At 48.5% G+C, this 25,011-nt stretch overlaps 1 protein-coding gene across 6 annotated transcripts in view; it reads right to left on the bottom strand.

Moving 5' to 3' along the window:
- MAP3K7 (mitogen-activated protein kinase kinase kinase 7) overlaps window positions 1-25,011 on the bottom strand; it is a 30,493-nt gene that overhangs the window by 3,314 nt on the left and 2,168 nt on the right. For 2 of the 6 annotated variants that reach the window (XM_078615330.1, XM_078615333.1), the window contains exons 2-15: window positions 23,454-23,594; window positions 21,271-21,381; window positions 20,350-20,415; window positions 18,709-18,754; window positions 17,726-17,864; window positions 16,368-16,492; window positions 15,071-15,199; window positions 14,355-14,485; window positions 13,656-13,737; window positions 12,297-12,409; window positions 10,661-10,823; window positions 7,737-7,817; window positions 1,772-1,836; window positions 183-282 (exon numbers count right to left, since the gene is read on the bottom strand). In XM_078615330.1, coding sequence (XP_078471456.1) covers window positions 183-282; window positions 1,772-1,836; window positions 7,737-7,817; window positions 10,661-10,823; window positions 12,297-12,409; window positions 13,656-13,737; window positions 14,355-14,485; window positions 15,071-15,199; window positions 16,368-16,492; window positions 17,726-17,864; window positions 18,709-18,754; window positions 20,350-20,415; window positions 21,271-21,381; window positions 23,454-23,543 — 1,441 coding nt within the window. In that variant the 5' untranslated portion in view covers window positions 23,544-23,594. Of the gene's footprint in view, window positions 1-182; window positions 283-1,771; window positions 1,837-7,736; window positions 7,818-10,660; window positions 10,824-12,296; window positions 12,410-13,655; window positions 13,738-14,354; window positions 14,486-15,070; window positions 15,200-16,367; window positions 16,493-17,725; window positions 17,865-18,708; window positions 18,755-20,349; window positions 20,416-21,270; window positions 21,382-23,453; window positions 23,814-25,011 lie in introns of those variants that run through there. The other 4 variants (XM_078615332.1, XM_078615334.1, XM_078615331.1 and 1 more) reach the window with 4 other exon arrangements.

Genomic DNA, 25,011 nt, shown 5'->3' with positions numbered 1-25,011 from the left:
TTGTTTATATTCACGCGATCTAACCCAAAAACTTCTTATGGATATTGGTCGCCGCGAAAGCCTGCTACTACGTGTTAAACTGGTTATTAATAATTGTAAGAGACAAAAACGATATGAACGACCCCAGTGTCTAGCGGAACCGTCGTTCCGTGGACTGCGTCTCCCCGCGAGTGGGCCCTGACCTGTATAGTCGTCGGGCGTGTTGGGGATGCTGCGTGCCCCCACGCCGCCTGTGATCATGCGCACGCCCGGGCTCGACGATCGGCTGCTGCTGCGGCTCCCCTAGAGTAGACGAGGAGAGCCATGCGGACCAGAATGGGCACGGGGGATGGTCACGTGATGACGGTATCACACACCCGTCAACCCATACGGTTTACCAATATTCTTGCACAGGGAAATTGAGTTTTCAGGTCAATGCGGCGTACAGCCGTTTCAATACTGGCAAACAAAACAAATATTTGTCTATTTGTTTGTGTTTCTCCCTTGTGATGGGACTTTGTAGGATAAACGTTGAGATTTATAAGGGCATAAGGTCTGAACTGGTCTGTAATAAGGTAGGCACTGATAAGGGGTTGACAGGTTTGGTATCACAGGCAGATGCAGACGCCCAGATGAAGACAGCCTCACTGGGTCACACAGTCAGACAGGTGGATAGAGCCTCGTGCAGTCGGACACGTGAAGTACAGCATCACACACAGCCAGGGACATCTGGGAAGATGCAGACAGCGACACTCACAGGCACGGTAGGGTGGAGACATACTAACACACAGCCAGATATTTGAGTGTGGTGACACATTTGACAAAATGTCTCTGAATGTGCCAATTGACCTGAACTCACAAGATATTTACTTGAAGTAATGTAACAGAGGAACATCTGTTTGCTCAGCTTGTTGCCTAAATAAGCATCAGCAACAACACGCTGATGATAATTACAGGCAAATAAAATAAAAGACCACGTAGGTTTCCTCACTATCTGTAGAGTATTAGTCTGAGGAAACACACATGCAACGCATGTTGAATTGAATGTAACAAAAAATTAATTGCAGATGCTCGGAAAAGCAGTGACCATTTGTCGTTACCACCAGACGTGATAAAACGCAGCTGCTAAAATCGTAGACGACCGCGGAAGAGAAAACGGGTGACAACGTGATTACTATCGTTTTCAATATAATGACGATATAAATAATATGTATCACTAAATTCTCGCTGCCCAATGACCCAATCACCCTGATTGCACCTCATGTCGTCACTACACGGAAGCTAAATGCAACCGAGCTTGGATAGTGAATGGATGTGTGTGACCACCGTGCGCAGGCCTTCAGTTGGGACTTCAGAGCCATGTCGTGGGCAGCAGAGGACAGTGCAGAAATATTAATTGTACTTCCGTACAGTATGACATTGCCCCACTCATGGGCAATATCACCAACATCCACCAAACCTCCACACTGGATATTAAGTAGTTCGATAACCTCGATATACACACATATGACGTTCCAAAATTTCATATTTCCTCCTGAAAGAATGAGACCTCCGTACTCACGTGCCTAAGCCCCCGCCCCCTAAGCCACACTGAGCGGTGTGGTGAAGGTAAACTCAAATAACCCTCCCACGACCTGCACGGTGCAGCTCGAGGTTTATTTATTTTTTAATCGCCTTCCGTCGGCTCCGCGTTCTGTTCCGGGCCCACGGACTACCGAGAGGAAAGAAGCCGTCTGGCCGATGCGGCGGCAGCTGCCCTCCTACTACGCGTGACGGCGAGCGAGAGCGGCACCTGGTTGGAATCGGGCCCCAGCGTAGGGAGGTCTTGCACCGAGCGCCGCCACTGATCCGCCGATGCTGAAAGCGGGAAAAGAGAGAGCGGACACGGACACGGCACGCACGCGGGGGGGGGGGACACGTGGCGCACAAGGGGACGCGCACGCAGGACGGCAAGCGGTGCAGGACACGAGAGAGAATTGCGCGTGAAGCACGCAATGCACAGAGGGGCGGTGCAAGCGTGCTCACGGGGGCACGCGTGGCGCATTACGCATGCGAGAGGGATGCACGGAGAAGCATCGTTGAGCGGCAGACGCAGCAAAAAAGGCGCACAGAGGGGGCGCACAGAGGGGGCGCACACGTACAGCACACGAAGCAAGGCGAGCGGCACGCAGCACAGGCAGGACACATGGCCCACAAGGGGCACGTGGGGTCACGGCATGCAACACGCACGTACGCAGGACACACCACGAGCACGCAACGCGCGACACGCAAGGTGGCGGACGGGATGCGGCACACGGAGGACAACAACAACACGCAGCGCAAGGCACACGCGGAATGCAAAAACGTACAGCGCACAACAGTCGGGATACGTGTGGCCGTACGTGCGTCAGACGCAGAGCGCGCACCGTGCATGCAGCATGCAGAGGAGACATGGGGGGAGGAGGCATCACACACAGCACACAGCACACAGCGTCACGGTCAAATACAACGTGATAACAGGGCGCAGCATGACAACACCTCATTGCGCGTTAGTTAACCCACACAGCAGGCCACGCAAAAACAGGCAAAAAATAAATGTTGGTTCTTTATACATTTTTCACAAATGACTGTAATGCCATTAGACGATATAGCCAAGTGCAATGTTGTCAAACAACAGTCAAATCATGGCAGTACTTCAAACAATGCATTCCGTCAAAGATCGATCCTACTCAACCACTCATCCGTACCCTTAGCCTTGCGAACAAGTGGTTTACTCTTTTCCTGTATTACAAAAATTATGCCAAGAACACTGAGCACGGCCAACTGAAATCGAACTGATATCCTTAACAAGGGGGAGGGGACTGCATTGGCAGTGGTGCAAAAGGACAAATCAAACACTGCCTTTGAGGCCGACGTTTTTGGCGATATGAATACGTGTTATACGGCAGTAGTAATAATGATTTGCGATATAAAAAAATATCTAACAATTTTGTTGCTTGTGGTAAGACAGATGCACTGCACCTTTGTTTGTCTGGTGGCTGCCAAATTCTCAGCGGTACTGACCGAGTAATCTGGCATGGGCATTCGCCCCTTGAGCCACACTGCCGTTTCAAGCTTTAAATATTAATGTTGAAAGTTCGAACAAATTAAATTCTTTGCACGTGCAGAATGCACTTGCCGAAGAAGAACGTGGCTAATGTTTCCTGGGATTTCCACCAAAAAGCTCCGCCGATCGCTGGTCGCCAACATGCCAGCACACAGCCGAAAGGCTGGCAATGCCGTTCTTTACCGCATCGATACATTAATTGCTGGCAACGAGCAACATGGATTAGCAGAGTTGTGGGCAACTTGCCGCCCCTGGAGCCTCTCATGGTGGCCTGGTCTCAGTGTGTCTGGGGTGATGCGTGGGGTCGTGATCACCTCCCAATTAGCACGGTTGGCTACGTACAGTGCGAAAGAAGTTCATACATTATATCGATAATTAATAACGCAATTAACTATGCACTCCTCTACCTGTGCCTCGCACACAGCTGCCACATTCATCAGTCTGTGTCAGGTTATGGCGAATTCAAGGACTCATTTTGAGCTTAACACTTCATGCATTGGTAACTTTACATATTATTTAAAAAATATATAAAATGTCAAGAATAAGCATGTAACAATTCACTCGTCAGCGATCCAATATGTTGCCATCTTTTGGGAGTCAAGGTTCCATTCGTAGATGGATTTGTATGTATTTATTGTTTTTATCGTCTGCAGTGTGTATTGTAACAACGGCGCATAATTTGCAGAAATAGCAAGCGACCAATGCTCACAAAAGTGATCCGGCCGCGTGTTTCGTGAGCCTACGAATTTATTTGGATCGATGAATCGATGCATCATTACATGACTATTTAACCCATTTATTTAACATCCAAATAATATAATGTGCACACACACACACAGAGACAAATGCTCCTTATGGCGCTACCCCGGGGTACCAAATAATACAAAATGGCCGAGGCAATTAAATATTTTATTTCTGTGACACTATTTTTTTCCAGGGGTGTAACTTCACTCCGCGACTGGGGTACCAATCAATCCGACATCAGTGCTACTCCACGATGTAAAAACGCAGCGAAAACGATTGCGCTGAAACCCTGAACGCTCGCGTATGCACCGTGGTGGTGCATTGTAGTGCACAGCTCGTCGAGATGAGTCGATTGCCGCGTCGCCGACCATCAACAGACTAGAAATGACTGCATCACGGACATGATGCGAGAGCCGGGGTACGATGGTACCCCGGGGGTACCGCCATAAGATTCACATATATTTGCTCTAAAGTTTAAATGGACACAATTGTCTTGCTTTAGGAGTAAAGCATTAAATTATATAATACGTATGAATGTGGACATTTGACACAACACCACTTCCCCAAAGCAGCACTCAATGCACTGAAAGATGCTTGATTGAAGGCAGAATCAAGAATCAACCTTCCCAGGTGTGAGGCATTGAGGGATTTTGTGAACGTTACAGATCAAACCTTAGGTGAATCCTGCAATCAGAAATAATTAGTAAAAAAGAATCGAACATATTTCATGCACACACACGCACGCATGCGTAGACAAATGTGACACAAATGTTAAACTTCTCAAAGAGTGACTGGAAGTTCTATTAGAAACTATCTATAGAACGGCATCTAACTCTACAAAAGCAAGAGCCCCTTTACGATAAATCAAGTATTTATGAAATCCCACTAAATGTCATAAATCCTGGGCTTGTTATGCCTTGCATCTTTCTTTCGTGTCGGTTACAAAGCCCACGACTTTTCACTTTAAACTGGGGAGGCGGAGTGGGCGCGGGGCAGAGTGGGGAGGCGGAGTGGGCGGGGGGGGGGAGTGGGGGAGTGGGGGGGGCGGAGTGGGTGGGGGGGGGGCGGAGTGGGCGGGGGGGGCGGAGTGGGCGGGGGGCAGAGTGGGGAGGCGGAGTGGGCGGGGGGGGGGGAGTGGGGGAGTGGGGGGGGCGGAGTGGGTGGGGGGGGGGCGGAGTGGGTGGGGGGGGGGCGGAGTGGGCGGGGGGGGGGGCGGAGTGGGCGGGGGGGGCGGAGTGGGCGGGGGGGCGGAGTGGGTGGGGGGCAGAGTGGGGAGGCGGAGTGGGCAGGGGGGGGAGTGGGCGGGGGGGCGGAGTGGGCGGGGGGGGGCGGAGTGGGTGGGGGGGGCGGAGTGGGCGGGGGGCAGAGTGGGCGGGGGGGGCGGAGTGGGCGGGGGGGCGGAGTGGGCGGGGGGGCGGAGTGGGTGGGGGGGGGGCGGAGTGGGCGGGGGGGCGGAGTGGGCGGGGGGGGCGGAGTGGGCGGGGGGGGCAGAGTGGGCGGGGGGCAGAGTGGGCGGGGGGGGCGGAGTGGGCGGGGGGGCGGAGTGGGCGGGGGGGGCGGAGTGGGTGGGGGGGCGGAGTGGGTGGGGGGGGGTTTCAGATTTCACTTGCCACTGATGAGAGTCGTGGTCAGGAAGGGAAGCCCAGGTATTTGGGTTCACAGCGCAGTGTGGCTCCACTTACGAGTGAATCAATATTCAAGAGGCCACACTGCGAGACATTTCAGGCTGCTTGGACAGATTGGGCTGCGATAGTAATTATTCAGATGATTTTATAATTAGGCAGCTGATCGTTTTCAAGTTCGACGTTTGGTATGGCGTGTGATGATTTATTGTAATCTCTTAACATCGAGTTTAGAGCTGAGGAAAGTAATTCCTCAAAATTCCATTTACAGGGCAACTGTCGCAGGTATCAAGCTGTGCTCTCGGTGAAAATACTCGTGCGTACGAGTTGATCGGTGGCCCTGCACCCCCAGATAATAGGAATTAATTTCAAGCCTCCCCTAATATAAGAAGATGTGTTTATGAAACCAGACAGTACACATGTAAGGACAGCACACAACGCATTGAGGAGAATCATAATTAGCACACAGGACCAGATCAATCGTCCGCAAAAGCACCACCGTACGTCACCTTTCTGGGGGTTTCGTTTTTAACTTAAAGCGGTCAAAAAAATTTGTTCGCTTAAGTTACGCGTGCCCATTGAAGATTCTCCCACAAAGCGGTGATTCTGACTGCAGTGCGTGGACTCTGTCCACTTATGATTGTTCACCGAAATTCCTCACCACAACCACTGTGCGCTCAGCTCCAGTAACACCCGCACCTCGCCACAGAGCCGCCCATTCCCAACGCACACGCTTTCACACCGCTTCATGCAAATGTGCCGCATTTTGCTGTGCACTGGCAGTGTTGGGGAGTAACACATGGCCTCGTGACTCACAGTTGGGTTTATTTTACATTCAATTCAGTTACTTAAATAGATGACGTTGGGTGGAACTGATTTTTTAAAGGTAGGGTTAGCGATTCATCCAGTCCCGCTATCAACTATCACATTTAAACGTGCAATATATTTGTGAAATTACATAACCGTCAAGCCTACATAATGTGCATTTGTTGAAACATATTCTAACAAATCATATCTTCGAGCTGAATTAAATGTTGCTTAACAAGTAGGGAGCTTACGTTTGTTATTTATGTTTGTGCAAAAAAATTTGGGTAGTAACATTTGTTATGATAAAGTTTTTTTATTTAATTAATGTTGAAGATAATTTCAATATTATAGTGGACTGTGACAGCACCAGACAATAGGCTATTTTTAAGAATGACATTGTAACAGGGTTTTAAATGTTCACTTTACAGCAGGAACCACACTTCAGGTAATAAGTCTGTGCTGCTGTAAGGTAAACATTTGAAGGGTGAAGGCCATATTATTATCATCATCATCATCATCGGCTATCCCTCGCAATCGAGGATGATTGTCTTCCAGAGAAAAGTAAGATTATCTGCGGGTCCAAAGATGGCTGAAGAGGCCGATGTGGGATTGACAAATTCTGCCGCAGCTCGGGCACGTGTGTGTATCCAGAGAGTGGGTGGTTGGAACTGGATTAGATTGTCACCCTTATTCTGACACACATAATAAGGGTAGTGACGCCAAGACTGCGAGTCACTGAGGAATGGGAGGCTAGAAGAACGTGGCTTCTTATTTAAAAACAAAACAAAGGTGGCAGCAGAGGTTGCAGTGAACTGGGAGAACAAACTGAGCGGACAGACCAACCTCGGGCATAAAGACGCAACAATGCCATGTGTGCCTTGTGGGTGGGGGGCGTTCCAACAACATCAAGAACAAATCTGGACTCCACACTTCTCTGTGAAGCCAACATTTAACAAAATGCCCCAAGAGCAGAAATGTGCACTGGCATGACATGACATTGCTGTTGAATCAAAGGACACAGCTCAATGTTTTGGCTGCTTCATGCCAATTTGACACCAATGCTGCTGCTGGCTTGTGGCTCCAGAAAGCGACAACGACAAAAAACACCCTCAAAGTGTCACAGCCTGACGTGACACACGCGCAGGCAGTCCGGACACTTTAAAAGACGGCGGCAGAGGCTTCATCAGTGCTACCTCCTTTGAACAGTTGCAATGGACTTTCCCAAGTCGAACTCGTCTTAGCCGAGAGCCCAGCACCGGAGAATGATTACATGCCGACTTCAAATTACAATTCCCAAATCGCATACACGTGTCACCTGCCGCTGGGAGAGGTGAAGCATCGTACATTGCCTCCTCAAACTGGAGCCACAAGAAATTACTGCCCAACAGACACCACCGATGAGTAAGCGTGAGGCAAGGAGACCGAGGAGATTAGACGCGGTGCAGGCGAACCACCACCTCACCCCCACCACCGCACGGCAGGCCAGGCAGAGGCAGTACCTGGGAGTGCCATGCTAGAGGCCTCCAGGATGGTACCAAATGAGGCAGTCTTTCGGTGGCCCCGTTTGTGCCTCGATGCTGCTGTGGAGACGTCACACATAACCGTGGCATGCAGCGGCAGCAGAACACAGCGGTGTGCAACCCACCAGCCTTCCCGCCAGCGCTCTACCCACCCACGAATGGACCCGCCCAATATATTCTCCGTCATATTCATCGGAGAAGGATGTGCTTCACATTGCCCGTGTACGCACGTACGCACGGCGCCCCTTCAGTTGGAGGGATCATTTGACGATGCAATGACTGGACGTGGTTTTGGTGTCACCAACGCGCTTCTTGTGGCACGGCTCCTCCGTCACCTTCATGCACAATGCTCCTAGGCGCCGAGCTCAGCTACCGCAGCCGCCACCAGGTCAAGTCTCTAATCGAGGTTTTGTTGGATTAGGTCGCGTAAATATAAATGCGTCGTTAAACCCGCCACAGCCAATTAGTAAGGTTTGTCACGTAAGCAAAACACACAAATTCGTTGTTTATGTGACAAACCTTACTAATTGGCTGTGTCGGGTGTTGGCGGGTTTAACGACACGTTTATATTCACGCGATCTAAACCCAAAAAAACTGTCTATTATGGACACTGCTCACTCAAGCCTACGTGTTAAAAACTGAGGTCGGTCTCTATGGCCTACACCTGGTGACTAACCACCGTTAATTGGGGTTGTAGGTTTTTTTGACCGACACGTCCTTTCAAGTGACTGGTGCCAGTGGTTTGGGAGGAATCGAGAGGAATTGTTGTGTTCTACACAGACACCCAAAGTGAACTCAACGTGGAAGAGCTGAGGCACGGGAAGGAAGATCCCACCGAGGTGTAAAGCAACGATGGTTGGTTTCCCATGCAGGGGCCTCTCGTGGTGTGCTCCTCGTGACCGCTATCGCACGCAGAGATCAACAGTGTGCAGCCAGTGGATCTTTAGGTTGTAACCTGTAAGCTCGAGGGTTGTGTGCGAGTGCTATCCAGACAAAACCACGGCGTTAAATACTTGTTGTGCCCTTTAAATCCAGAACATGAAAAAAATAAGAATTTTAATTGGCTCAAGTTTTTGGCAGTTACCTTCACTTTGCATTAAATAACAGATAATCGACTCCTATATTTGGTGTAAAAAATGCAACGGTAATGCCGTTTGTATCCGCCAACGTAGTACAAATGGAATGTCACCAAAAACATAATGCGGTTATTAAAACGATAAGATGTTGACAAATGTAGATGGTGGCGATGCACACTGCTGTCGTCTTTATGGTTATTAGCAAGCAAACCACACAGACCTGCAGAGTTTAGTATGTTAGTGGGACAATGGATATTAGTAATTTCCTACATGTGTTTTGACTCTTACATTTTTATTATTTTAGCCGCCAAAGTCAAAAACGGAAAATTATTTTCATCTACCTCACCTATTGTTGACACCTTAGAGGCAGTTTAGCAAATATGCTTCAGGGTGTCGCAATTCCGTTTGGTGGCTCAAACTTCTAAATGTTAAGCATCGTCACGTTGCTCTGACGCGGTTAAGGAAGTTCCACGTTTCTATGTCCGAGACCTGTCTTTGTATAGGACGAGCATAGTGGTTGTCATTTGCATTGCGCAAAAATGGATGTAACAATGGGTGCCACGGTGGCTAGGAGATATTAACTCCCTCGCCTGGTATACAGGAGGTTGTGGGTTCGATCCCGACCCTGTATATTTCGGGTTTGCATGTCTCTCTCCCCATGGCCGCATGGATTTTTCTCCAGGTGTTTCTGTTTTCTGGTCCACATTTAGAATCGTGCGTTTAGAGTATTTGGCTGCTATACATTTCCACGTGATGATGATGATGAGCCACTTCATTGAGAGAAAATCTGCGGTAGCCAGGTCGCTTCTGACAAAGAGCTACCTAGCTCAGTGGGCATTGCCTGGTAAAATACAAAATAGTTTTAGTTTAGTTTAGAGGTAGTTGTTGGGGTAGAACCCCTTGACGCTTCTTCACCTCACACTTCCTCCGTATTATCCGGTGCTGGGCTGCAGGCGTCGATCGACGTTTGAACACAAACTGAAGGGCTTTACCAGCCCAAGGTTAAGTCAAATAAAATTAAATAAATAATTTTTTTTAGAGAAACTGATTCTTTGTCCACACAACAATGCCATTTAACAAGAGACCTTATTTTGGAGGAGTAATAGGTTGCAAATGTGCGGGACTTCGTGTCTTCGGTATGCGTGGCCTACGGGGTCATGAAGACCACTGCATCCTGAAGACACATGACCCAGATTAGTAGTAATCTTCCTGCAGGAAATGCTATTTCCAAACAGGGTAAAAACGACGACACTACCAGCTGTTGAGCTTGAGTGTTGAGATCAGCCTGCTGCACACATATACACTCACTCCCTCTGTTGGCCTTGCAGGGTATTAGGGATTTGCCAAGAGTGTGGATGATGAATGTTATTTTCACCATGATTTGTAACTCATGTTTTGATGCATTAATTATGGCAATCCTAATGCAACCCAATATTCAATCATTTTTTTGAATGCCATTTGGGCAAACTATTATCGGGGGGGGGGGGGGGGGGAAGCAAGCTAATCTGCACGAAGCCAGAAAAATAAACGTAATCTCATTCACCGGCCATTGGGCCTTTCGATTGCATTCATTTGAATTAAGACTCCAAACTCTCTTCGGTGACGACACAAACCCCATGCCCCGCAGCAACAGAATGCCCCGCAGCGACGGGTATCCGCGTGGTGCCACGCAAATCCCCTCTCTGCCCGCGAGTGAACGACGTAAAAAACTCGGCCTCGTAAGCAGGGCCGCCCCTCCCCCCGTCCCGTCGAGGCTGTGCCCCACGCAGACATGGGCAGCGGCCGCCCTCGCCATCCACCCCGCCGCCACCCCCCCGAGGTACGTACATGTGGCGCCCGTCAGGATCTTGCCCTCGAGCTCGGTGAGGGTGCTAAAGTCGGCGCTCAGGCGGTGGCCCTCGAAGGCCGGCGTTCCAGCGCGGGAGTGCGCCAGGGACTCGACGCTGGAGCCACGCGACAGAGACAGCCCCGGCTTCGCTCCGCCCTCGCCCTGCGGCAACACAGACGCACGGCAGCACTCGCTGCTGCTGCTGCTGCTGCTGCAGTGCCCATCACAATACCCCCCCCCCCCCCTAAGCTGCAGCAGCCAACCGGAAACGAACCGTACGTCGAATACAAACTACACTCGTTAACCTGACGCTAGCTCCACCTAAAACTCTAACCACATTTACAAATTGTATCGCAATCCTACAGATGACACTTTATACTATACGAGCTCAGAAGAGGTGCCTGAGATCTTTGGATCATCGTTCTTCCAAGTACTCCGAGGTCAAGGCTCGTGGTGGATTGACAACACATTTCTTTCAAACTGATTTTTCTGTTTGCTTTATTGTCCTTTCCCCGCATCTCCGATTAACATGGTTGGCTACGTACGGTGCAACAGAAGTTGAACATACGTACATACAAGGCTCTGTCCTCCTGGGGTGATCGGGATTTTGCCAGTGCAGCTCCGAGAATATGGAACGCTTTTGTAATAAGACAATTCGTTGTCCGAGCTGTTGAAGTCTGTCTTGAAAACTCGCCTCTTTAAATTGACCTTTACCCACCGCCTGGCTCTGGCCATTTACTCTGGTTCTCTGTTTATTTCCTGCTTTCCATACACGGCACATTTGTATCTGTGGATGAAATTCGCCTTACAAAATGTAATTTATTATTAGCGAATCAGAACCTAGCCCTACCTATTACCCGAACCACACCAGCTACCCAGAGCCCAGCTCTGCCTCAAAAAACTTTACTACAATGACCAACGAGACCATAATATAGCCCTCCCCGTACTCACACCAACCAATCAAACCCTAGCAATAGCCCTAACCACTAACCCCACTGACCACCAACCAGACCACAACACTGTCTACCCTGGATGCTACGTCTAGTCCTGTCTCTAGTCCTGTCTCTAGTCCTGTCTCCATTACTGGAGCCTCTGGATTGTCGTCGTTGTCACCCTTTGCGCTTCCCAGCTCTGTCTTTCCACGCAGCAGTGTCTGATATGGGGGAGGCCATCGTCCAGCAGTGTACAGATCAATGCTGATTATGATGGTACAGCGTGTTTAGATAGAACTGCATTTAGATGCAATATAAATTGACATTGTATTGTATGATGATGATGCTGAAAAACCATCCAAAAATGGATATTCGACCACACTTGCCAACCATCAACCTCCTTTTTCCAGCAGTGGATAGATCAAGGCTGATGATGATATTCCTTCCCCAAAACAGTTTACCACAGTGAGCTTACCAATTACCAACCTTCATTCAGCAGTGGATCAATCATGGCTGAGATGACGATGACTAAGCTTGAACATGACATTTGAGGCTTCCACAGACCCATGTGAGCGTAAATCAATCTGCTGTCGCCCCCACCACCCCCACCCCCCCTGGCCGCCGTTTGCCACCAGCCCCGGTGAGAGCCAGGGGAGTCACTGCCCCCCCCCCCCCCCCCCATCGGCACACTCGACGGGCTCACCTTGATCTGCTTGAGCTTCGACTCGAGGCGCCGCACGGTGTCGCTCAGAGTGAACGGGAGGCTCTCCTGGTCCTGGACGTCGCTCTTGTTGCTGGTGTTCGTCGACATCACCTCTGGAGAGGGGAGAGGGGAGAGGGAGGGGCGGGAGGGAGGGGTGGGGGGAGTAGTCGGCAATGACGCCGGCGGCAGCACTGGTCGCCTCGCCCGACACGACGGCGACCGCCAACCACGTAAAGCTGACGGGCTAAAGCCTCAACCACAACAATAATAATGATGATGACATTCATGTATTTATCCAGGAGAGCCGCACCGTGTCTCAATACACTTTCAGGAGGGAGTATTTGGCCAATTCTTTAAGAGGTATTTTGCGTGTGGTAGCAGAGCAGTAGTGGTAAAACACAGTACCAGGAAAAAAAAGACAAAACTTAAGCACCATGAAAAGAAACCCAGGGGCAGACTTAGTCTGCCATCGCACAGAAGAGATAACATCGGTATTACTATAAGATTTACACTATGAGATCTCTTTTACCAGTGGCAAAATATAATGGTAGGTTTTTACCCTTTTAATTGGTACAAAACTGACACCTTTATTCAAGGCATCATGTTTGCAAACATGATGCCTTGAATAAAGGTGTCAGTTTTGTACCAGTTAAAAGGGTAAAAACCTACCATTACTATAAGAATGCAACACTGGGTATCCATTTTTTTTGGGTATCCAATGCAGAGACCGAGTCCTGCCATGAGAATGTGACTTTGCCATCGCTGGCTCGGGGCCACCAACGGAGGTGAGTGTCACCACATTCCTCGATTTAAATAAAAACTACCCAAATAATCAGATGGAAATTGAGGCTTATCGTCTGAATGGTGCCTCACCACGGTGGCGAGATGTTAACTACCTCGCCTGGTATACAGTTCGTAGATCCCGACCCTGACGCCTATATACGTGGACTTTGCATTTCTCTCTCCCCATAGATCTTTCACCGAGTCCTCCGGTTTTTCCCTCCATATTTAGAAACATGCGTTTAAGAGTATTTGGCTGCTATAAATTCCCACATGATGATAAGCCACTTCGTTGAGCATTCATTTGTGATAGCGAGGTCACTTATGAAAAAGAGCTATACAGCTCAGTGGGCCCTACCTGGTAAAACTAAAATAGTTTATTTTATTTTAATTTAAAACATATAACATCAAAGCATCCATAAACCGCCTCCACAGCTTTGTCGAGTTTATGTGAACTCGCTACTGGGAACCATGAATCCCAAATGCCCACGAGGCAAAGCAAAGGATTCAAAGTGACCTTTCACGAAGACGTTTAAATTGACCGCAAAAGGAACACGCGTTGATGTTCTGTGCGAGCACCTGTGCTCGTAGCCGAGTTGCTCTGGCTGAGGTCGGAGCTGTAGCTCGGATACTGCAGGGGCTCCTCCGCTCCAGGGAAGTACTGAGCACACGGCACAAGAGTGGGCGGCATTCGCCACATGAGGCCCTGTCTGAGCGCAGCAAGTGTTCAGTGGATATCCACGGAGCGCCCCGGGGTGAGTGGTGCATGCGAGTGGTCGCGGTTCGCGCGCTGCGCTTCAACCCCAGCGACCCCGAGTTTGAGTCCTGCTCACGGCCAACACCAGTTACGATTGTCTGCAGCGAGCCCTGGGCCTCCCCTAGGTCGATTCAGCCTCAAATGAGTACCTAGTGTGATGTGTAAAGCATCGCCACTTGGGGGTCCTGGCCACACCACCCCCTTGTTCACTTGTCCCAATAATCTGTTAAGGCTATATGGAGGTCCTTTATCTGTGTTTGAGTGCCCGGGTGAGTGATTAACTTAATACCAAAATGAATAATAAATTATAGGCGAGTGGTGAATATATATATGAACGATGTGCATGTATGAGCGCATGAGTGTTTTGCTTAGAGTGTGTGGGTGTGAATACGGTTGTATATGAATATCTAGACGGTTGATGTGCGTGCGTGTGTATGAATATTAGTGCCCTGGGTGAGTTACGTTCACAGGTGGACTGATGCGCGGATGAGCGGTGTGCATGGGGGCAGGCAAAATCGCACCTTCATGAGGTGTATCATAATGCGCACGATCTCCTCCATGGACGGCCGGAGTGCCGGCTCCTTGTCCCAGCATCGCGTCATGAGGCCCTCGATCGGCTTGGGCAGGTTCTTAATGAGCGGGGGCCGGGTTCCTGAAGTGATGCACACAGCCCTCACTGTTAAAAGTCTAACCGTAGCGCGGTGAACGCATCCTCGTTGTCGGTGTGCAGTTGCAAACCTTCACGAGACCGACTGTTTTACACGCATTTGTTTATTATCTCCCATTGGCAGACGCGAGTGCTCAGGGTCATGTTGATATGCAGTAAATCTGTGCCAAAGACCCACACGTTGAGCATCTCCACCGCTAATGGCACGGCAGTTATTAATACCCAGTTATGCTTCATGGAAAATCGAATTGCTTCTGCGAATTTTTTTTTTAAATAGCATTTAAAAGGATTTATATAACGCATTCGGGGTGGAATGGAAAATCGTGTAAAGTATTAAACGCAAAGGGCAGTTCCCCCACCCCGTGTACCCTCCACAAACTCTGCCAACAACGAAGACCCAACACATTCATGACACAATTTTTTTTAATTAAACCTCATCCAAATAAAAATGCGTCTAAAGATGCCGTACAAAGATCGTGTGACACGCTAATTGTGTGGACAGTAAGATACACAGTGCGTGCGAATTCAGTAGGAGCAGAGAAGGAACAGCAGCCTCGACAAAACACTTACCGTTGTGCACGGCCCACATGATGCGGAACGCGGGGCCTCCAATCTCGTCAAACGGCTTGCGGCGAGTGATGACTTCCCACAGGATGATGCCCCAGCTGAACACGTCGCACTTCTCGCTGTAGTTGCTGCCTGTACAAAGATCCCCCACGGAGCCGTTTACAGACTGCCGGGCCTCAGTGCTGTTAAACGAGCACCAATGAATCATCATCATCATCATTTCGTGCCGATCAATCAACAAATTCAGACCAATGATGCACCATTTGAGGGCACTGGTACTCCTCCTGCAGCAAGACAGCTTAACACAGCACAAAGACACACACACACAAAGACCCCCTGTATAGCCTTCATAGATTGTTGGGGAAAGTGCTATTAGTGAGCACCTATGAAGGTCGGCACGGTACATGGGGGGTATGTGGCCAGCACCACGCCCGGCCGCCTTTGTCTCCCTAGTGGCGATGTTTGACACACTGCACCAGGTACTCATTTGAGGCTGAGTCAACCTAGGGGAAGCCCAGGACCGGTTCAGATAATCGTTAATGGTGTTGATCATGAGAGAAAATCGAACACAGTTCCCCGGGTTTGCAGCATGCGCACACACACGCATACACCCACGCGGGACGCATGGCTCATCGTCATCCCGCTGTCTGCAGGGCAACAACGAATCTGGTGAGATTCATAATCAATGCAATATCGATACAATGATGATGTCAATTTGTTCGGGAATAAAAAAAGCCTCGCTGAATTCGCAAGACTTTCATTTGGGCTGAAAGGCCAAATCCAACTGTGAGATGAAACCACAATATCCGGCGATAACACCACTTTTTTTTACACAGATGGTCCACTTTGCAGTTCAGCCGGTTAAGGAGTTTCATAAATCTATATGATCTACCGATGGTTATTTACAAAGTGCTGGTTACAGGTGAACCTAACAATCAATGGGGTCAACATTTCCTCTAATTAACACTGGGCTTCTGAATTCACATTCATGAGACCCCATACAGTCAACATTATCATCCACATTTGAAATGCAAATTGAGACACTGTTAAACGCTGTTCAGATTTGACGATCCATAAAAAATGTACATTTGCAACAGGCGTGATCAATGCTGGTTTAAGAAGAATTCCGCCGCTTAATATGCATCTTCAAAAGACAACGAACGTGGTGCTACCCTTGACAGGTGTTTACCGACAGCACTTGCCACCAACAGACTGTTTCTTGTGTGCGTATCTCTACGTGTTTCTGCGAGCCTGTGCGCGTGTGTGCGCGTGTGTGTGCGCGTGTGTGTGCGAGCATCACCTTCAAACACCTCTGGGGCCATCCACGCAGCGCTGCCCTTGTTGTTTGTCATGTGGGTCTGGATGTCGCAGGCCGTGCCGAAGTCGCAGATTTTTAAGATCGTCCCTCCAGATATGAGCAGCAAACTGCAAAGGCAAATCCAGTTGAGCAAATGAGAGCGCCTTGCACATTTTGCCCCCCCAGTGACTCCCTAGTTCACTCCCAGAGGTCCTGTGAGGCTCCTCACTTTAATCTGTAAGAAGCAATCGCATCAGAAATATGTTGCAAACCTCTTCACTGGGCATTGGACAGCATGCCCAGCTCCGAAAGCTTATTTGGTGCACAGATACAGAAGGATCCGTTTATTCCTCTACACGGTTAAGGAGTGCGATTTAAAGTTGATGGGAGGATAGGCTCTTTTAAGAATGTCAGGTGAAGGCATTTTATTTAACTTCTGGGTGAGTGCCCAAAGTGGCGTGCGTCTCTCTCCCATCTTTAGAAAATAAACCTTCGCTCGACGTTTTCGATGCCGTCACACTATTTGACGACAATCATGCTACAGCCACGACGTTCACATGGGTACACCCAATGGCGGAGCCAGGATTTTCAGGTATGAGGAGCAACCTCTCCAGCAATGACAAATGATAGGAGTTGTTAGTAAGTAAAGTTGTGTACTGTATACGCAACTGCGCACAATTCTGCGAGTCACTTATAACTGCTTGGCCGTTACTTATTGACAATTATGGACTCATTGTCCGATCATCTCATAGAGTCCCTGGCACGTAATAATATGCTACACAGTGGGGATCACAAAATGCCGATTTATTACGAATAAACCCCAATGATCCGATCGAAATCCCTAATTTTGATCGGATCATTGGGGGGGCACGTGCCACCACCCCCCCCCCCCCAATGGCTCCGCTAGTAAGTAAACCTGTTCTCCAGCCAACCTCATGAAAAAACTTTATAGCCCTTTAGACACGGTACCACAGTTCACGAAATCGCTGAAGACTGCACCCACAGAATTAGAGTACTCACCAGATGAATACAATGATCTAGAACAGTGTTTCTTAACCTGGGGTACACGCACCCCTGGGAGTGCGAGATGCCCTTTCTGGGGGTGCGATAGATGCCAGATTTATTTAGAAGGTAAATCACCAAACACAAACTACGCACAACTACTTTGTTTCATCAAACCCTATGTATTTATTAACATAACACACTTTTTTACCATTTCAATAAAGGTTTTTTTCTTTTTAAACCCGTTTAACGACAAAAAAACCTAGATTATGGATGATTATTGGCCGCAAAAGCCTACGTGTTAAACTGGAGTTAATTTTTTTCACAAAGAGGAGAGATGGGCAAGGCCCCCGACTCACTTGGGCGGTTTGAGGTCACGGTGGATGAGGGCCTTGGGCTTCATGCAGTGCAGGTAGGCCACGCCCTGCGCACACTGCAGGCACCAGCGCATGGCGTGCGCCGCCGTGTAGTAAGGCAGCGGCTCCGCTCCGTGCAGCACTGGGCAAACGGGGAGCACGCCGATGGAACCCCAGAGACCGCTCCGTCTCTTGCCTATTGTCTAGAAACCCTCTCCGAGGCTTGTCAGTACACCGATTGGCTACGGACCCACCACACCAGACTCCAGAACTGTCAGTCTGTTGTTTAAACAGCTTATCAACATCTCAGTGGCAGGATGTTAACTATCTCGCCTGGTATACGGGAGGTTGTGGGTTCGATCCTGACCCTGACGCCTGTGTGTTGGAGTTTGCATGTCTCTGTCCTCGTGGTCACGTGGATTTTTCTCCGGGTCCTCTGGTTTATCCCTCCACATTTAGAAACATGTGTATAAGAGTATTTGGCTGCTATAAATTTCCACGTGATAAGCAACATCATTGGGCTATCATTTGTGGTCAGGTCGCTTCTGAAAAAGAGCTACATAGCTCAGTGAGGCTTACCTGGTAAAATAAAACATCGTTGAGTTTCATGGTGTTAGTTGAATCTACCGTCTAGAGACACCATAAGAATATTAACCTCAATGGACCTGAATGGACCTCTACACTCCATTCAGACTAAAGGCCTCTAGGGATTCGCCCCATCGCAATTCAATGAGTGAATCAAATGTTTGTTTGGTCATGAATGTCATGGCATCCAGTGGCATCAGAGGGTCATGGTTACGAGGAGTGTGAATCAAAACATAACCGACTCTTACGTGCATGCTTGAATGCATGCATGTATATTGAGCATAATGATACATTCTAACCAATGCTAGATCTGAGCTATCTCCAATGGCACAGTGACTGTGATCAGTGTTGGTATGTATGTATGTAGAACTTCTTTCACATCGTCACAAAGCTTCCCTCACCGTTATAGAGGGAGCCTCCTTCAGCATACTCCATCACCAGACAGACCTGCTCGCCAAGAAAGCAAACATCCCGTCAGTATCCGCATGTGCACATAAACACGTGGGAAATCACACATTCGTCACCATAAGGCGCAGCAACTTGCACAACATCGACTTCACTCATGTAAAGTAGTGGTTTCTACAAACCGCACTAAATCCGATTGTGTGCGGAGTTAGCTGGTGATAAATGTTTGATAAAGTTTTCAAAAGCTACCAGCTAGAGACTAAATCTGGAGGGCCTCCCAACCTCCCGTCCAGACTACAATCACAGAAAAAACACAAACTACAGAGTCGAATGCAGATTAATTTAAAGTAAATGTGTCATGGGCATTTATTTTTGGAACTCTTGCACAAAGCAGTGCACCATTCCGTGTTCGAGCACGGCATCAGGAAGGGGGCATCACAGAACTGTGCAGGTCCTTCAACTGTTCCGTATGTGTCCTCGCTTGCTCTGCTCTCGAGGAGTTTATCGCTTGGCGATCATATCGAATTATTTCATAGTCCACATTGCAAGAAAGATATACAAATTAAGAACTAAAAGTCAATAGGATAGACGGTTTCTGTGCAGTCATTGATTTCACCATCAGAACACTAAACTAAAGCCACAGAGTTTAATCCTGGGCAGTTGACTGAATTTAAACCCCCAGGGTCTCAGTGGCGAGGGCTCAGCGCCCCGACATGGCATCGCATCCCGAGTCACTCGGCGACCCATATGGATATGATTACAACTTCACGTTAAGGGGCACCACGGTGGCGAGATGATAACTACCTCGCCTGGTATGCAGGAAGTCAGGGATTTGATCCCGTCCCTGACACCTGCATATTTGGAGTTTGCATGTTCTCCCTGTAGTCACGTGGACTTTTTCTCCGGGTCCTCCGGTTATTCCCTCCATATTTAGAAACATTCGTTTAGGTTATTTAAATTATTTTGTCTGCTATAAAATTCCACGAAATAAACACAAATTATATCACTAAGTAGATAGCAGAGCCACGCCAATGAAATTCAATCAAACTGCACCCACTGTTGTAAAGATATGCAACTACTATTTTATTTCTATTATTTTTATTATTTATTTTTACCTATGTGACTTTACCAAAAAAACCGAAGAGTATGAATCCTTGCAGTCACGAAAGCTTCAAATCTAGAATATATGCAACTACTGTACTGTAGAGGCGATCACGTGGATTTCAGATTAACCAAAGCCCATATTTGTCCGCCTTAAGCACGTGACTTGTAATAAACACTTCCAAGAATCACAAAGTATAACTAGATTATTCATTTGGGCTTAAGGGAAAATCCATGACTTATTAATTTCTGTCAAAATCTCAGGTGCGCTGTTAATCCAGAAATTGTACAAACCGCACGTGGATAATCGAGAGTCTACAGTATGTGATTTGGGCCCACCCACGTGCATACTGCCACACAATCGTTAACACCCACACACCACATGCCACACGATGTGTAAACTTAACCTTCTGATGGTATACACACTTCAGAAATATAAAACTAAGTGCAAGGAAGACACACGCGCATATACGGTGGCGGCATGAGCGTCATTTTCTCTCGAATGCATTCACAGAGATTGTGGAAACGGCACTCACGGGATTCAGGCAGGCTCCGTACAGCCTCACTATGTTGGGATGGTTGACCCTCGACAGCTGCCGCAGCTGCAGATAACGAGGATATCAAAACACACGCACACGGATACAACAATTGAGCACGTACAATTGAAGTCCACCGTGAAGCAAACATTGCTTTTAAACAATGCAGGAGAATGCGAGTAATATCTAGGCAGACACTGGGCAGAGCACAGTCTGAAAGGAACTCACAAAAGCCATCGGAGCATTACGCTGGCACTGCTGTGATCGAGAGTTTGAATTAGGGCAGACAAAACTGTGATTAACACCGGGTCCTACATTTTTAGTAAGTTGATGCCTTAGCCCAGTCACAAATTACTGTATATGGAACCATAAGTTTAAAAAAACGTGGTGTTGAATTGATTTGATCCAGTGGAGCTACGAGGCCGACATTGTGTTCACGAGGAGGGAATGAAAATGCAGCAAAAACCAGTCGCACAGAGAAGTGCCACGTGGCATTAGGTACCCGACCAACGAAATCAGTGGTATTTGAGTAGTACTGTGCCATATGATTCCTTGTTGCGAGACTGCTGTTCATTGTTGTACCAGATAAGTCATGATTCTCATGCCTCGACTGGAGAAGTTAATTGTGGGATAGCAAATGTGATTAAGACGAAACACCTAAAAAGCTTAAAATGTGGGCTTTGTTTTCTGCCAGCTCAGTGTACTGAACCTTGAGTCATACGGTTCGCAAGTTATAGTGATCTGAGATTCGAGATAATTATATTCTATTTCTTAAATATACAGCTGCAATAATCATACTGCAGCATTTAGTTTTGTTTAGAACTTGTATTTTTTTAACACGAGAGGTTTGGCGAACTATTGTAATGATCCGGTCGGAAGATAACTTCCGCTCGGGGTGCGTGGACAATGTTGCGATCTCACCTCCACGATGAAGGCCTTCCTTTCTGACTCGCTTTCTATCTGCTTGATGGCCACGTCCATGCCCCGCCACTTGGCTTTGCACACCACTCCAAACGCTCCTCTTCCCACCACCTGGGCGACAATCCACATCATCAACTACAACTTCCACATCCACCAAAATGAGTCCCCCGAGTTCAAACCATGGTACACAAGTACGCTATCATTTGCACTCATGGACCTTGATAGTATGGGGTGAAGGTGAATATGGACTTTTTCCATTCAGTCCAGCTCACATTCTCTCTGGTAAATTAACTGGAAACAAATCATTAGTACATTGCAGCCTTTCCTCATATACACGGGGGGATGAAAGCGAGAGCAGAATGCATGATAGACAAAAGCAGATCACATCTTTACTCATTCCGTTTAGTTATTTATGCCCCCCTTTTAAACAAGGTTATGCTGCAGCGCTGCTCGGGGTGGAACAACTAAAAATCACCACCAGTGCCCACTGCCCCTTCGTGTCTTCCCCCGCCCCTCCTGATAGATGTCGCAGTCACGTCGCGACTGGACCATTCCAACGATGTCGTCGGATCGAGCGAGTTTCGCGGTGTACTGTAACGGTATTGTGCTATGTTCAATAAAATAAAAATCACCACCAGCGATCCAAAGAATTTCGAGGGTTCTATTCAAGAACTGCCACAGGGCTAGTATGAACCCATTACTTTTAGCATATGTGAATTTTAAAAAAAGTTGAGTTGTTACAAACGAGAAATGTCAGTATGTCTGACGAATGAAGCAATTATGTTGACAAATCAAAACAGTAGGTTATTCAACTTGTTCTAAGTAAAAACAGGGCAGCTTGGGATTGAATAAGTCGAGTTATGTTTCTGCGTCTTAACAGAAATCCAGTGAAAAGGCAGTTTATTTTGTAACTGGCATAACCACCGTCTGTGCTAGGCAGCGTGATCACCATCGTCTGTGCTAGGCAGTGTGATCACCATTGTCTGTGCTAGGCAGTGTGATCACCATCGTCTGTGCTAGGCAGTGTGATCACCATTGTCTGTGCTAGGCAGTGTGATCACCATTGTCTGTTCTAGGCAGCGTGATCACCATTGTCTGTGCTAGGCAGTGTGATCACCATTGTCTGTGCTAGGCAGTGTGATCACCATTGTCTGTGCTAGGCAGCGTGATCACCATTGTCTGTGCTAGGCAGCGTGATCACCATCGTCTGTGCTAGGCAGCGTGATCACCATTGTCTGTGCTAGGCAGCGTGATCACCATTGTCTGTGCTAGGCAGTGTGATCACCATCGTCTGTGCTAGGCAGCGTGATCACCATTGTCTGTGCTAGGCAGTGTGATCACCATCGTCTGTGCTAGGCAGCGTGATCACCATCGTCTGTGCTAGGCAGTGTGATCACCATTGTCTGTGCTAGGCAGCGTGATCACCATTGTCTGTGCTAGGCAGTGTGATCACCATCGTCTGTGCTAGGCAGTGTGATCACCATCGTCTGTGCTAGGCAGTGTGATCACCATCGTCTGTGCTAGGCAGCGTGATCACCATCGTCTGTGCTAGGCAGCGTGATCACCATTGTCTGTGCTAGGCAGCGTGATCACCATCGTCTGTGCTAGGCAGCGTGATCACCATTGTCTGTGCTAGGCAGTGTGATCACCATTGTCTGTGCTAGGCAGCGTGATCACCATCGTCTGTGCTAGGCAGTGTGATCACCATCGTCTGTGCTAGGCAGCGTGATCACCATCGTCTGTGCTAGGCAGTGTGATCACCATTGTCTGTGCTAGGCAGCGTGATCACCATCGTCTGTGCTAGGCAGTGTGATCACCATTGTCTGTGCTAGGCAGCGTGATCACCATCGTCTGTGCTAGGCAGCGTGATCACCATCGTCTGTGCTAGGCAGCGTGATCACCATCGTCTGTGCTAGGCAGTGTGATCACCATCGTCTGTGCTAGGCAGCGTGATCACCATCGTCTGTGCTAGGCAGCGTGATCACCATCGTCTGTGCTAGGCAGCGTGATCACCATCGTCTGTGCTAGGCAGCGTGATCACCATCGTCTGTGCTAGGCAGCGTGATCACCATTGGGGTGCTATCCACGCTCAGCCCACGCTTCGATTGTGGGATCTGATGAGTTACATGGGGTGCGTTCTGGGTGAGGGTGGAGGCGCGATGGTTCGGGGTGGGCGCCCTCACCTCCTCCACGATGATCTCTTCGGAGTCGATCTCCTCCACGAACCCAGGCGGCGTCGCCTCCATGTCGCCACTCATCGGCCCTGTCGCCATCCCTCAGCCGGCGCCAGCCAGATCGAGGGCAGCAGAGCCACGGCGCTCCTCCTGTAGCAGCAGCAGCAGCGGCAGCAGCTGCAGCATCATCAGTGTCGTCGTTTCGTGTCAATCAACCAAAACATTCAGATCAGTGACGACCATTTGAGGGCACTGACGCTCCTCGTGCGGCAGGAAAGCTTTACTCAGCACAAACACACACACACACAAACACACACACACACACAAACACACACAAACACACACACAAACACACACACAAACACACACACAAACACACACACACACAAACACACACACACACAAACACACACACAAACACACACACACACAAACAAACACACACACAAACAAACACACACACACACAAACAAACACACACACACACAAACACACACACAAACACACACACACACAAACAAACACACACACAAACAAACACACACACACACAAACACACACAAACACACACAAACACACACACACACAAACAAACACACACACACACACACAAACACACACAAACAAACACACACACACACACAAACAAACACACACACAAACAAACAAACACACACACACACAAACACACACACACACAAACACACACACACACACACAAACACATACACACACAAACAAACACACACACACACAAACACACACACACACAAACACACACAAACAAACACACACACACAAACAAACACACACACACACACAAACAAACACACACACACAAACACACACAAACACACACGCAAATACACACACAAACACACACAAACACACACACACAAACACACACAAACAAACACACACACACACAAACAAACACACACACAAACACACACGCAAATACACACACAAACACACACGCAAATACACACACAAACACACACAAACACACACACACAAACACACAAAGACCCCCGTATAGCCTGAACAGGCTGTTGGGGCAAGTGCTATTAGTGAGCACCTATGGAGGTCGGCACAGTGTCTAGAGACCTCATCAGAGACCAGTCAGTCTATTGTCTAGAGACCCCAACACAGACCGGTCTGATGGGGGTCTCAACAGTGCAACATTCATACATAACGGGTACCCCATCGGAGAACGGTCTGTAAGTTTTTTGTTCGCCATAACGATTAACAATCCAGTAGCTTAGACCAGGCTTCTGTGTACAAACGTGTAAGACAGTGGTTTGTCTCATGATGCCTGGAATGTCAGTGTGTGGGTGTGCGTGCAAGCTCGGTAAACTTGCAGTTGCAATGTAAGTTTCGTCAACATGCACACACGTACAATAACTCTTTTTCCTTCTTTTGTATGATAAATGTCACAAGGCATCCTCATTATTGAGTGGAGCGTTGGCGCAGTGCTTAGCCCACACCTCAGTTTTTGTTTCAAGTTACCCGCCATGGCTAACACCAGTGGCTATCCCCAGCACCCTGTTCACCAATCCGAACTGGA

The sequence above is a fragment of the Lampetra planeri genome, chromosome 47, assembly GCF_965212315.1.
Source record: "Lampetra planeri chromosome 47, kcLamPlan1.2.h2, whole genome shotgun sequence".
Classification (NCBI taxonomy): Eukaryota; Metazoa; Chordata; class Hyperoartia; order Petromyzontiformes; family Petromyzontidae; genus Lampetra; species Lampetra planeri.
Note: the sequence above shows the minus strand (reverse complement) of the source record. Positions and strands in the feature narration are given on the sequence as shown.